Source organism: Montipora foliosa, chromosome 3, assembly GCF_036669935.1.
Source record: "Montipora foliosa isolate CH-2021 chromosome 3, ASM3666993v2, whole genome shotgun sequence".
Taxonomy (NCBI): Eukaryota; Metazoa; Cnidaria; class Anthozoa; order Scleractinia; family Acroporidae; genus Montipora; species Montipora foliosa.
The window spans coordinates 18,284,687-18,300,143 of record NC_090871.1 but is presented as its reverse complement, the minus strand read 5'-3'; the positions used below and the strand labels follow the sequence as shown (position 1 = coordinate 18,300,143).

At 39.5% G+C, this 15,457-nt stretch overlaps 1 protein-coding gene across 1 annotated transcript in view; it reads left to right on the top strand.

The window, feature by feature from the left end:
• LOC137996965 (trafficking protein particle complex subunit 10-like) overlaps positions 1 to 14,364 on the top strand; it is a 47,170-nt gene extending 32,806 nt beyond the window's left edge. Inside the window, exon 20 of the mRNA XM_068842629.1 lies at positions 13,754 to 14,364. Coding sequence (XP_068698730.1) covers positions 13,754 to 13,925 — 172 coding nt within the window. The 3' untranslated portion in view covers positions 13,926 to 14,364. The remainder of the gene's footprint in view (positions 1 to 13,753) is intronic.
• Positions 14,365 to 15,457: the final 1,093 nt, after the last annotated feature.

Here is a 15,457-nt window from a genome sequence, read left to right as displayed (position 1 = left end):
AAAATGTTTACTAAATCTCAAGTCTCAGCTAATTCGTAATAACTACAGAAATGAAAAGCTCACAGTGATGACAATCAGCGATTTTTCTTTTACAGGACACATCTGAGGCTTGATTACAGTAAATAAGCTCTAGTTTTTGGTATCACTTTGTTAAACCTGTTTTCTATGACTCAGTCTTATTCTAGACTACTTAGGTTTATGACCAAGCTCAACCTTCTTCCCGGGGCCTAAGGTATATTTACCTTCTAAACATGAGCCTTCTATTCTCAACTACAATCAAATTACTGTGTTTACAAACACACCAATATCCAAATTTTGTGTGCCTGACACGCCGATGGAATAGATGGATGGAATAGATGGAATAATTTATCGCCTAAAATAACAGGCAAATCTATCCATCGCCACTTACAGCTTAAATACTTCAAGCATGCCGCCTAAACCGAGCGAAAAAAGGTCAAGAGTTTCAAGCTCTGAAGAAGAAAACCATGTGCTCGGCGTCGGCGACGCCATCTTGGTTGATATCAAAAGGAGACTAGAAAAGCTGGATCTTCTCGACAAAATTGACGAACGCCTTATCAAAATGGAAGATGATATGGGCACCATCAAACAGAAAGTCCTCGAACTACAAGGAGGATTAAACTCAGTTACCAGTGAGGTGGCAGATTTGAAAGAGAGTATAGAGAAGAAAACAGAGAAAGAGCACCTTCAATTACTAGAAGAAGATGTTGAAGATCTACGAAATAGGTCTCGAAGAAACAACCTAGTATTTTACAACATCCCGGAAAGAGCAGAAGGTCAAAATTGCGCTGAATTTATCCAGAATTTCATTGCAAGTCACATGGCTTTGGAAACTTTATGTGGGCAAGTCGAAATAGAACGTGCACACCGCACTCCAACGTACGCCGCAAAACACAACATGAGGAAACCAAGACCCATCCATGTGGCTTTTTTAAGATACACAGACAAAGCGAAGGTTCTTGCAAAGGCCGCCGCCAGATTAAAGGGAAACCCCTATAACGGGGACCGACATTATCGGTATCGGCGCAGACTTTGCGAAGAAAACGCGAGACCGACGAAAGGCGCTTCTGCCTTACAAGAAACACCTACAAAAGAAGTTAGGTGCCGACAGAAAAGTTTTTATTGCCTACCCTGCTACCCTAAAGTATACTGACGAAGAAGGCAGGCAAAAAACCGTCGGCGTGGAAGTTAAAAGGCGAGATGACAAAATACACGTAACAAGGTGAAGGAGTCTTTCTGTTATTTGACATTATACCAAACTATTCCTAACGTAGAATAACGTAGAATAAGAAGGTAGACGTAGTCTGAAATCGCGGGTTTAGTATTCAGGCAAAAAATGCTAAGCCGGCAACGGTGCGTTTAGGGCCTTTTTGAGCCTGTTTTAGATTATTTGTGTGTATGTTGTTTCGGTATGTCTTACGTATTTTTCTTTATTATTTAGGTTTGTTTGTAGTTTATTTATTTATTTACTTACTTACTTTATTGTTAGCTATATTTGTTATTTGTTTTGTTTGTGTAATTACAATTAGGAAAAAAATAATAAGTAGTATAATAGCAAGTATATTGTAAGTATAAATGTAAGTGTAAAATTAGTACTGTAAGTAGTGTAAATGTTGAAGTTGTAAATAAAATTGCATTGCATAAAAAAAATATATATATATATAAATTCCAAATTTTGTTGCTTTTAGAGCCACTTACAACTGTCGAGAAAAAAAATTAAGTCTGCATCATTGAGTGTAAATGGTTTAACGTTACAACAGGTCGAAACTACAAAGTGTCTTGGCCTCACTATTGACCAATTTCTTACTTGGATAAATCATTTACAAAGTGTCAGACAAAAGGTGGGATGTGGCATTAGAATTCTTAAGAGGATAAGGCCTTTTGTTGGTTTGGAGCACCTCTTGAACGTATACAGGTCAATAGTTGAGCCCTATTTTACTTATTGTAGTATTGTTTGGGATAGTATTGGCCAAACGTTGGAAGACAGTCTTCAAAAGTTGCAAAAAAGGGCCGCTCGTGTTATTATAGGTGCGTCATACTCCAAACATTCAGCTGATATCGGGCATGAACTTGGATGGCTTTCCCTTATTGAAATGAGACTACTTCATATGGCATTAATGATGTTTAAAGTAAATCATGGCCTCTGTCCGTCCTACTTGTCTGGCATGTGTGACAGTAACACAAGTCGGTAACCTTCGTTCTTCTGGAATGAACCTAATAGTGCCAAGCCAGAACAAACTATTTCAGGAATAGTTTTGCTTCTGCTGGCGCTAAGCTCTGAAATTCTCTTCCTTCTAGTTTAAAGGAAGAGCCTTCTTTTAAACAATTTAAAGCTAAGGCAAGGTCGTTTATTCTATCTACACAAGCATCATAATTTTTTGTTTTTTATCATATATTATTAATGTTGTGTGCGATATTTTCCTTAGTTTAGTTCACATATATGTCTATATCTTTGTGTAAATTATATAATGCACGGCTTTTAGGTAGAACAGATGCTTTATTGTAAAGTTATTTAATAAAATCACCGTGGGTAAATAAAGTTTTCACTCACTCACTCACTCACGAACCAAGTGGCCCATCAGGCATGTGCTTATCCCGTTTTCCGTAGCATGAAGCGACTGAGAATATTTCTACTCCCGCCCTGGACGGGATATTAGTTTATAGCAGTGTTCTTCCCAGCATTAAATTCGTCGGTACCGATTTGTACACTTGGGTGGAGATTGGTACTGTAAGAGTGAAGTGTCTTGCCAAGGAATACAACACAGTGTCCCCGACCACTCGATCCGGGGACGAGCGCACTAACCATGAGGAACCGTGCCTCCACAAATTTCGTCGGAGTATCAATCTAATTACTGGGTTTCCGTATGGCAATCCCAGTCGGAAAATGGGTAGGTTTCTCCGTTTTATTTTTATTTTCCGTGTCAGCAAAAGTCTTGCTTGTCACTCCCCTGCTAAGTGGTGTATTTTTGCATAGAGCCTTCTGCGCGTATTTTCTTAGGATTGAGAGGGTAGTGGGAAACGCGTAGATTTCTCTGCTGGACACAGTAGAACAATTAACTTAACCGGCAATGGCGTCGAAAGTCATGTAACGCGAATGGCGTTTTAGCGGATCTTTGAACAAAATATACCCTTATGAAGCTCAATAATGGCAAGTCAATTGGATATACAGGCGGTGGAATCTTAAAAGCGACGAGTAATGGACTTCGACAACAATCTATCGCCCGTGGAGCCGAAATCAAAGTGAGCTGTATTTCAAATATTTTACCAAGTGTGCTGTTATGTAGAACACTGAAACCAATTGGAAAATTCTCTGGTAACTTATGGGTTCAACAAAGACAGAGAACGAATCGAACACCTTGCGTGGATCTGTGATCAACTCTGCACAGTCTTCAGTAAAAACATAACTGGAAATGTGACAGCCAAGAATTATTTGAAAGAAAGCTTGTCGTCTATTTTGTGCCTCATTATTCTAGGAAAAGGTTCTTCATGGAAACGGTTTGATCCTGAAATTTAGTTTGTTGCAATATTGCGCATATTTGACACGACTGAGTTTCTTGTCTTCACGCACGTAATGAAATAGAAGGGGTTTTTGCCTCTCATAGCAAATATGTTGTTTGCTTCAAAAAATTGTTCGCTGGAAAAGGTGGCCTTTATGAATTCATCATGTTTTATGATATGCGACCTTAACTAGATAGTTTTTATGGCAATAGAAAAAGCATTTTCTTGTCATTCAAGGAAAAGGTTCTTCAGGAAACCTGAAGTACATGGTAATTTGACACAATCGAGTTTCTTGTCTTCACGCACGCAATGAAATAGGAAGAGGTTTTCGCCTCTAAAAGCAAATATGTTGTTTGTTTCAATAAATTTTTCGCTGGAAAAGGATTCTGTGGTATTTTCTGCCTTTGTGAATTATAATATCATGTTGTGTACTGAATTTTCGAGCTTAAGGTTGAAATGTGATATGGGAGAATTTTTTTAGTATTGCTCTGTAAGCAGGAAGGGTTCACAGGCCTGTTGGAAGAGTGCTTGAGTTTCAACAAAATGAGCCCCAAAATCAGTGAAAAATTGTGGCGCAGATGAATAATAAAGTAGCTGCTATTTCCAAAATGATGGAATTACCTGGTGATAAATAACGTCGTACGCGTCTTGGAGAGTAAATTTTGACTTTGCATAAACAAATTGTCAACCTCAAGAGTTGGGAGATTGTGATCTTTGTTTTGACTTCGCTCATTTCATTGTCAAACTTTAAAACACTTGACAGAAAAAAAAACTTACAAAAAGCCGGTATCTTGCCATCATTTGAAACAGATGCTTCACTGTTTGTCGAGTAAACAAGTAAACACTTAATCACGGCGCCCGCTGAATTCTGGCCATGTCACTTTCGATTTTGCGATTTATTTGAACGTAGCAAAAATCTCCCAAAATGTTTGTCGCTGATCGTAACTTTTTATATTCTATATTCACGGTTCAAAATTAATGTTGTTTTCATGTCGTAAATATTTTATTCTCGATCGACCGTCCCAGAAACTTCCTTCTGCTCTTTCTAAAAACTGTATATCAATAGTTATTTACTTTTGCATCAATATTTGTTTTGCATAAAGCAAGCTAACAAAATCTGTACCTTTCTGAGTTCTAGCGTTAATAGTATTTTCGGTCCGATGCTTTTGTTTTATGAGGGGTCAGGAGCTCATCAAGAGGAGCCTCTATCTCCTCTAATTCCTTGAGTCAACCCTTTCCCGAGTAAATTTATTTTTAGGAACAGGCTTTTCCCGCGAAAAGTATCATAATTCCCTTGACGCTGAGATAGCTCTGTTTTGATTGGCTTTTACAACAGTGGGCGTGCTGAATGTTCCAAGGGAGATTGGCTTTTACAACAATCAATCAATCAATCAATCAATCAATCTTTATTTATACACGGTTTTAAAAAATTCATCAGGCATGAAAAATAAAAAACCTTAGTTACGTTGATTCAACTAAATTAAATTAAATTAAATTACAATATTAAAGTTATTTAATTAAGTATATGCAAAGCAAAAACCTGTTTTCCATGAATGCCGTGTCTTACTTGCTATTATAATAACCATGTGAAAGAGACTTAAAATCACGTAGAGATTCTGCTTGCCTTAATGTTTCAGGAAGACTATTCCACAGAACAGCACCACTGTGGCGAAAACTATTACGGAGATAATTTGTGCGTAGCTGTGGAATAGTTAACTTGTTTACAGAATCTCGAAAAATGTATGAAGTAGTGTGAGACCGAGAAATAAATTTCGAACTTAGGTACTCAGGAGCAAGGCCATTAAGAGATTTAAAAACCATTAAGGCTTTTTGGATATCACGCTGAGTACTAAGATTTTTCCAGTTTAAATTTTGGAATAGGTGCGATGCATCTGCATCATAGCTTGAGAAAGTTAGAGCTCGCGCTGCACGATTTTGGAGTTTTTGAAGTTTGTCTGCTAGTTTTACGCCACAGCTTCCCCAAACAACATTGCAATAGTCAAAATGCGGCTGAATCAGGGCTTTGTAGATAAGATGGAGTGTTGCTGGGGGAACAAATTGTCTAACTCTTTTGATAGCTGCAATACCAGAGGCAACTTTTTTAGCCAACCTTTCGATATGACTGCCCCATGTAAGGTTTGCATCAATGAGTACACCTAGAGATTTTGACGTTGATACCTGGTTTAAGGGAGTACCATTGATGTTCAATACGGGAGAGGCAGTTAGGGTGTTAAGCTTTTGCCTCGAGCGTCAGTGAGCGTGCTGAATCTCCCAAGGGAGGTGTTCTATAAATAAATCTACTCGGGAAAGGGTTGACTCCGAGGCCAAGTATGGGAGATAGAGGCTCCTCTTAATGAGCTCCTGGAGGGGTTATATTGCTTTGGTCTCCCATCCTGATACTAACCCCGCCGGACAGAAATAAACTTCAGTGAATTTTAGTATTACAAAGCTGTCAGATGCTCAGAGGGCACACTTAAACTTGTGGTGAAAAGAAGTTGTGAGGGAACTTGAAAATTATCAACATGTCAGCCCAGAAGCTAATGTTTCTCACTTCTCTTTTATTTGTTATTCTTCAGAGACTGGAATGCTGTAGTTCAATACCACACAATTCAGTGCCTTCTGATTTTCTGTAACACGTACCACAGGCAACCCAGTGTATGCTTCACCGAAGCATCTCGTTCTATAAACATCAAGTTGATGCGCGCGACCTGAAGCATAAATTTTATCACATACCAAAACAGACAACAGACAACTTGAGAGGTGAACATTAGCAAAAGAAACTAGAACCATCTTCCAGGGGAGGAAATGCTTGGTTTATCATGGAATGTAACAGAATAATCAATGATGCTTGAGAATTGTTTTATAAAGCAAAAGAGCACTTTTACCGCGTTTACATAGCCTCATCGTAACACTCAGGGGCTGCTGGGAGAATTCTCGAAAGTTATGCAAACCCTCGACAACGTCTTGGGTTTGCGTAACTGTCTCGAATTCTCCCAACCCTCCTCATGTTTACATGAGCTATGTTAACACAGAAAAAGTGCTCTATTGCTTAAATAAAAATGGGAAAACTTATTAGCTGACCAGGTTCCTTTACTCTCAGATTACTCATTATAATCTCGAGCTCAGTCATCTTCTTAGTTTTGTCTACTGGCTCTAGTCAGGTATGCTTTCTTTGGTATCCCTTGTCTCCACCGCGTTTATTCAGCACAGGACGGTATCCAATATTCCTCGCCAGGCATCGAATATATTTTTCTTCCTTTTTTTTCTGTCCTTCGTCTTTGACGTACTTGATCCTTAGTTGGGACCCTTTGTGCTGTCTAAACATGGCTGCCACTTTCTTGCTAATATCCTGTGTCTTTTTCGTTTTGTGCTGTTGCAATCGTTTCTTTATGTTTTTCGATCTTCCCGCATAGAGGTATTTTATTCCTCTTACTCGTTTTACACCAATGGTATATATTCCTGGAACCTTCTTGACTAAAGACACATCATAGGGTCTCCAGCGTCGATTTACCAGCTTAGCACAAATTTGTTTCATTGCTCTTAGAACCTGGGGAGAAAATTACCAGCGTCACGTTACCTGGACTTCCTCAACCGTCTCCATTTATCACACGTTAAGACTTCCAGACTTCTAATTCATTTAGCGAAGCCTGTGGGGTGGGAGGTGAACTTTTTGTACCCACCGTAGGAAAAATGGAGCAAGGGACATAAATAACTAGATTATCATTGGTGAACACACCTTAAAGGGAAAGTACGGTCTGGAAAAAGTTTCCCTAAATTACGAAAACTTTTCCCCAGGAATTCCAAAATAATTGCCGTTTTGAGCACTTTCGTGACTTGGAGAGCGCCATCTTGGATATGACGTGTTATGACGTAGCAATAGTCAACAAACGTGTTCGACCTATCCCCGATCACTTTCTCATTCTTGTGTGACCTTTCTGCTTCGAGAAATTCAAATGTAAGATGAACTATGGTAAACGGTCTTGTGGTTCAATAGGTAGTAGGCCATGTAGGCCATAAGTGCGACAGAAGCTTAAGTCACTTAATCCTTATAGATTTTCTAGTCAATCAAACTAGGCGGCAAAAATTCGCCTTCAGCGACAGCCGTCTTCGATGCTCCAGCAAACGTATTTGTTTGCTTTCACACGGGGAAGCGTTTAATTTAGAATAAGTCGACGAAACTTTCAGATGTTGCTCAATACACGGAGCAAGACTTTTTCACATCAACAATTATCACTGTTGGGGTGTACGCTTCAGTTCGAGGGGGATGAAACTTGACACATGTCTAGACTTGAGAACACATATAAGAAAAAAGCCGAAGCTTACACCGGAAAATTAAAATTTAAAGAAAAGTTGGCCCGCGAAAATAAAACGTGGATGGATTCCTGAAGCATGAAAACCTGACTGCTACATTATCTGTTCGGGTGTGTTTTACCAAGGAGGACTTCAAGCGGGATCTTCAGGTATATGAATATTGTAATTGGTCTTGGTGACATTCGCTTCATACGGAAATGTCAGTCAAATATTCCAAAATATAATTATATTGGAGCGAGAAAACTGAATCAAGCCATATATAGACGACTTTCACTGTTATGCGCTAATAAACGTAACTTGAAATGTGGTTAAATTTTGCTAGCAGTATAGAAACTACTGAAACGATTTACTCTTACCATTTGATGGAAATATATAAATCGATCGTTTGTTTTGAAGTTGTAACAGGGGTCCCGTAGAAAGCCACGGTAGACAGCAATGAGCGCGGGATATCACTGCAAGCTCTCTTTCGCTTTGTAAAACTCCTGCATATAACTCACATTTAAAACCCTGTTTAACGACCACGAGGTAAATCTGTTCAGAGGTGGAGGCAATTTCAATACAATTTAGCCTCTGGATTAAAGATTCAAGTCTACAAAGTATTGCTCTCCTCGCCTGTGTTTTTCCTCTTTTCATCAAGTACATTTAGTCATCCGGAGAAATCCTTGACTCTTGTACGTCATATACAAAAATTGGTTTATCAACGGAGTTGATAATGTAAATTGACCACCGTACAGAGATTCTAAAAGCTGACGTTTCGAGCGTTAGCCCTTCGTCAGAGCGCTAACGAAGGGCTAACGCTCTAAACGTCAGCTTTTAGAATCTCTGTACGGTGGTCAATTTACATTATCAACTCCGTTGATAAACCAATTTTTGTATACTACTTCCCCACCGACGCAGCACCACAGTTTCTTTAGAAACTACCCCTTCATTCTCTTGTACGTCATAGCCTCGTTTGCATACACAAAAGCAAAGATGGCGGATTTCAATTTAAATTTGCCCATTTTTGAAGCGTTATTGTTGGCTATTTAAACACATTTAGTCCAAATGAGTGGTCAAGTATGATAATACAGGTAAAGAACTTCCGATTCAGAGAAACTTTTTCTAGACCGTACTTTCCCTTTAACCTCAACCCCGAGATTATACCGAGATATTTTTTGCAAATGGGAATATTAAAAAAAAAAATTTAAATCCTTTATTGACCAAGCTTGTTGGGTCAAGATGGCTGGATATTGGCGTCGTTCTTTTTTTGCGTGTTTATGGACCTCGACTTCGTCTCGGTCCATAAACACGCAAAAAAAGAACTTGGCCAATATCCAGCCATCTTGACCTCACGCTTGGTCAATAACCCATACGTATTGAGCTTCCTCACAATGGATGCAAATATCAGAAAACACAAATAAACAAAATAAGCCCCCTTGACGTTAGTTACACTCTAAACAGTTTCTTCAGTGGTATTAGACGAGATAACAAAAAAACTGAAATTCAGTAAAATATCTCTTCACTGGGCAATCAAGAAGGCAACCGAGGATCGGATGTCTTGATGTCTGGAAAGAGAAAGTTACAGTTTTGACAGCCAAATCGCTCACACGCCCACCGTCTTGTTAACTGTCGAGCACTGACATGATCTCATTGACAATTCAGTTAAGACGTAAGTTTTCTCTTTTGCAAAAATTGGTCGCAACTGTGTCGAACTGTGAAAATATTCTACCAAGAAGCTCAGCTGTTTTACTGAGTTAATGTGCGTGTTCGATGTTGATCTGCTTCCAAATTATTTCACTGCCGTACTGTATCATAATTCACGGCCAAATTTATTGTATGTCTGATTACAGTTAGGGCCTGTTTATATGGTCTCGGTTACCCGAGACAGCTCTCCTTCCTGAGTCAACTTTACTGAGCATCTATATGAGAATTGCGTGACCGAGACAAAGTTAGCCTGCGAACGCAGTCTGCGTTCGCAGTTTAAGACAAAGTTGACCCTACTTAATTATGCATTTATTTTAAGATGCATCTTCAAAAAATACCTATCATCATTTGCCCTTTCTTTCTAGTTCGTTTTTATTAAGGACAGTTGCATTTTCACATTCAGAAAATGGACTGAAAACTTAACGGAGCAGTAATATATAGTTTCAATAAAAGGCTCTTTTTGAAGCGAGAGTTTCCGTTGACTGAGGTGAGAATTTTGGCGGGTAAAACATTCAGTTCATTGGAAAGCAAACGTTAGCAACATGTATAAGCCCCCAAATTGTTGTTTCTTTGATTTTTATTTTATGTGTGCGCATTTAAGATTTTGCTGTCTCTTCTCGGGTAGTCGAGCAAAACTGTTAACATGCGAAAAAGTTGTCTCGCCTGCCAGGGTTACCCCACTTGCCGAGGCGAAACAACTCGCCTCCCCGAGTTGTCTCGCCCTCCCGAGTTGTCTCGCCCACCTCATCTCATGTGAACGGTTGATAGTTTTAACCAAATGAGTGGAAAAATATCTCGCCCACCCGAGAGCATATGATCAGGGCCTTAGATAGCTCGTGGCACGCGAGGTATCGGCTTTGACGACTATCAGACTATCATTTGGTTCTGCCCGTAGAAATAAGGTGTTCTACTGAAAATATACGAAGGGTAAACTCGAATCAAGAAACTTAACTCACCTCCCTCAGAGCACAGTTCGCTGATATTGTGAACAGAAGTTTCCTCGCTAATTTGAATTTCGCGCCGCTTGATTCCCAATTATATAGGCTGCATGATGTCACGTCTATTTAAGATTATGCCAACTTTCTGACCAATACGAAAATCAGATAAAATACGATTGGTCAATCAGCAACGGGATATTTCCCTAACTCTGGAAGTCTCCATAAACAAAGTGAAGGGATTTTCCCCTCATAATCGTTTTCATTTGAGTATTCTTGCTGTTATATGATGCAATTTCTGCAGGTTGTTTATAAAATTCTTCTGCCACAAAGGATGGGACTTTTATTTTCGAATTCGAGTGTGCATGCTGGCTTAGCAAAACTTTAGCAAACAGTTTCCGAATTACTTTCAGAATAAAGGATGGGACTTTCCCCTTCGAATTCCGAACAAAGGATGGGACTTTCCCCTTCGAATTCCGAACAAGGGATGGGACTTTTCCCTTCGAATTCGAATGTACTGACTTAGCAAAAACTTTCCGAATTACGTAATGTTTCTAATATTGATTTTAGTACCTGAGATTGACCGTTTTAGAAAATACTGATGTATTAAACATTTTGCTTAAAACATAAACCGCACCGCATTCAAATTTGTTGGATTCTGGCAGAATGCCCTATTCTCGACCTATTCTTGCATACTTTTCTTGGAAATGGTCACACTGTGTGATTTCTTAGAAATGTTGATGTGTGCAGATTGATTTCTTTCGCTGACTCCACAGGCTGTATGCGACAGCTTGTGTATATAGAGAATTGTATGGGAAAATCACCGACCGTATAAAAATTGTGTAAATAACTATCTCCTTTGAAATAAAGTTTTCCTACCTCAAATATGTGACGAACTTGTCTCTTGTGCCGAGTTTAGAGCCATTCTGACGCCGTTTAGTGAAGTTATCCGGAACCCGTTACTAAAAGAATAGGAAGGCCGACCACTCCATCCATCGCTGGCCAGACCTCACTCCACAAATCGTTTTCTCCTCAATAGGAAAAGCCCCGAATCGCAATAAAAACAACAGTTCCATAAAGCCCAATAAATTTCACTCCAAATACGTGTGTTTCGGGGGCCGAAAAACTCGTGAAGAACGAAAACATTGCCTTAAAATTCACCTCTTCGGCTTTCTTCAGAGGCTTGTGACCGGGCAGTCAACAAGGCCGCTCGCAAGCTGGTTTCACCCTCAACTCTGATTGGAGGGTCGTGTTGCCAGCGCGCGGTCAAATTCAAATGGACCAATCAGAGTTGAAGGTGAAACCATGCGAGAGCCCTTGCGAGCGGCCGTTGTTGACTGCCCGGTCACAAGCCTCTGAGGAAAGCCGAAGAGGTGAATTTTAAGGCAACGTTTTCGGTCCCCGAAACACACGTATTTGGAGTGAAATTTATTGGGCTTTATGGAATTGTTGTTTTAATTGCGATTCGGGACTTTTCCTGTTGAGGAGAAAACGATTTGTGGAGTGAGGTCTGGCCAGCGATAGATGGAGTGGTTGGCCTTCCTATTCTTTTAGTAACGGTTTCCGGATAACTTCACTAAACGGCGTCAGAATGGCTCTAAACTCGGCACAAGAGACAAGTACGTCACATATTTGAGGTAGGAAAACTTTATTTCAAAGGAGATAGTTATTTACACAATTTTTTTACGATCGGTGATTTTCCCATACAATTCTCTATATACACAAGCTGTCGCATACACCACGTATTTTCAGCTTGGGGAGCCTGTGCTGACTCGAGCTCAGTATACAGACTCAACTCAGTCACGCACAGTTTGTCTACATTGATTCAATTTTCATTTCGCATTTACGTCAGCGAATACTGTTCTAGTAGAAAGAGTTGTTGTGTAGTATTCTGTTTGGACAGAGCTCTTTTTGTTTCCACACAAGTAATAGAAGCCTTTATCAGTATCAAGGTCATAGGGACGAGGAATAAACATGAGCTTTTAAATGATTGCTATTTCTCTTTCTTTTCATTTAGGCGAGTTGCGAATCTCTCTTTAATTGTCATAAGGCTGCAAGTTTAACATTTACATTGACATTTTCTGGATGGAGTGAAACTGTCTCAGAATCATCGTAGAAAGGCAGAGCCGTTGGAAAATGCGTAAGAAGTGACAATTCGTAAACGAAACTCCTTCAGAGAGTTTAGTCCCTCACCTTTCAAGAACGACCAATCCAAAAATGAGCGTCTGTGGTTAATAAATTATTGAGCTAACAGGCTAGCTTAATCAAGTTGTCGTTGAAAGTATACTCGCTGTATCTATGACTAAATAGGGTGTAAACAAAATAAGATTAGCAAAATGCACTTATCCACAGAGGGATGTCTAACTACACTCACGTGAGACTGAATAAAGACAAGTCATCTGTAATGGACAAAAATCACCAGGCATGTGATAAAAAACAGTGAATAACTGTGCGGAAACATATATTAATTACTATCGCAAGCTTTCCTCGGAGGGCTTGCATGCGTACAATATATATAAGTTCTTAGAGGTGAGACTTATTTACATTTGTTCCCCTGCTTTTTGTTGTATACTCTGGCCAATAACCCAGCATTTTATGCCAAACTTCGTAGGTATTCTCCTTCTACACATTTGCCATTTGTCACCTCTATCCATTTAATTCGTAAGTTTTGTTCAGCGTTACTGCTGGACTATTCTTTAACAAACAATTTATTCAGCTATTGGAAATTATATTTAAATATCTAATCATTATTCTAAATAGTAATGGTTATCGCTTACTGTTTTTATTACAAAGACCGCTATCATGTTAACTCGTCCGTATCAAACGAACTGAAAATCTTGTAAATGACGAGCCTTAGACATGCCGGACTCGTAAAATGAATGTATGATAGAGTAGGTGTCTTGTATCTAATAACTGCGGATGGTAATTTTGTGATTTGGATACGGAACTAATTAGCGTAACATTTGAACTGTATCGCCAAACACATTTTTTTTAGAACGTACTTTGCTTGTTTTTCCATGTTTAAATAGAACTAAATATGGGTTCTGCGTCTTCTTGCTTATTTTGTCAAAACCGTCGGTAGTAAAACAATCATTGAATTCGGTTTTGGGATATCCAGAATAATCATTTGTTTCGGATGATTTCACTTGCATTGACATTGATCATTGCGGATGTCACAAAAAGGTCATCCAGCAATGTTTTAGAATACTGTTGAAGGACAATTCTTGAGAAGAGGCCTGACAGTTTGAAAGAAAGGCATCGCAATTCACCTTCACGTGTTTATCATGATAGTACGTTCGTTTTTGCAGTCGTTTTGTTCAAGTGATTGTTAGTGGAATCAATCCAGTTGATTTGGTAATTCCCTCTCCTGAAGTCATCATCACCAATTGCTCCAAAGTCAAGTTAACAGCATTACATCGTAGCAGTGAATATGTGAGTAATGCGATTGAGAATGTCGCACTTACAAATCGCTTTTTCTAGAGCGACTTTCAATCGAGTGTCGTAAAACCAAACCCCAAGTTATTACTTTGGCCAATCAAAAAGGAAGGAGACAATCCAGTAAAGCAATCAAAACTGGAAGTAATTACACGTAGCCGACACAAAGCGCGGGAAAATGTGCATGCGTGAGCCACGATTGGTTTCGGTTTCACTTCTGATTGGTTGAAAAAGTGGCGGGAGAACATTGAACCAATCACTGGGTGAAGAAATGCAAAACCAAAGCAATTCGCCAATTACTTTCGACACTCAATTTAAAACCGCTCTATGTAAATGTTTGAATAGCCTTTACAGCACATCACTTTGTCAGGAACGTTTGTCAACGCGTAAATTGCGCAGTGCAAAATCATACACTGTGAATGCTCTCAACTACCAGCTTACTGAGTAGGGCCCTCTTCGAGTGAACGCCCTCCCCCCAAAGTCAAAAGTTAAATAAAGGCCCCTTAAAAACCCCTCTCCCCTCCCCCCCCCCCCCCAAAAAAAAAAATGTAGACGGCAATATTTAGACGGCATCCAACTAACCATACATTACTGCATTTCGATCTCATGGCGGATGACTCTAACTTCATATTCTTGGTTTAGTTGTCTAAAGTCCTATCGTTTCGTCTGAAAGAAAGATTGAAACTCATTTCAAAGGGAAATGAAAGAATTACAAAATTGGTTTACATACGACACAAAGATCAACATAATCAAAATCAGTAGTCTTGGCCATCGGTACCTTTTGTATGTTTCATTCTGCTTGCGTCGTGAGAATAAACCTGCCCAAACAGGAGCTCATGACTAGAAGCGTACAACTTCATTGTATTTCTGAGACGGCGTTTACCACGGTGTGTGTAACCGCACCTATTTTTAGATTGATGTTCCCGCGAAACCAGACCTTTCCAGCTGATCACAAGTCTTGCATGAGACATCATTATTCCATGGCATTGAGAATGGTCACTCGTGCAAGTCAAATCCGCCAATAATAGCTTCATCAGTGATAATGCCGTTACATGGACTTCGTATTGGAGTTGTAGGCTCCTGGGTCCCGTTCCTCGAAAGTCTCGAAACTTTGTGGGATATTTTCGGGTGTCAAACTCGCAAGGCAATTCCATCCTATATCCTGCTCCTCTTGTTATCCGCTTTCCCGTAATAAGAACCGTTGCTAAGTTAGACGCACGCTTCAGGAACTTCGACACCCAATCTCAAACATATTCTTATGAACAAATGGCATCTTATACAAAACGTGCCCTTACTTACAGAAATCTTTTAAAACCCTCCCCTAATTTCATATAGAAAAGGGAGGTCTTTGAAAGGTGTACTTGTTACTTCAAAGCTCTGAGGTCTTTGAATTTCTAACTTGACCAATAAGAGTCGTGTTTGGCCTGTCTACACCTTGAAACACAATTACAAGTTGTCTTAATTAAAAGCTTTGACACACTTGTTGTGGTGTATTGTATGCCTTCTATTGCCTTTTTTTTCCCGCACCGGTGGCTCAGTTGGTTGAGCACCGGGCTGTTACGCGGGAGGCCGTGAGT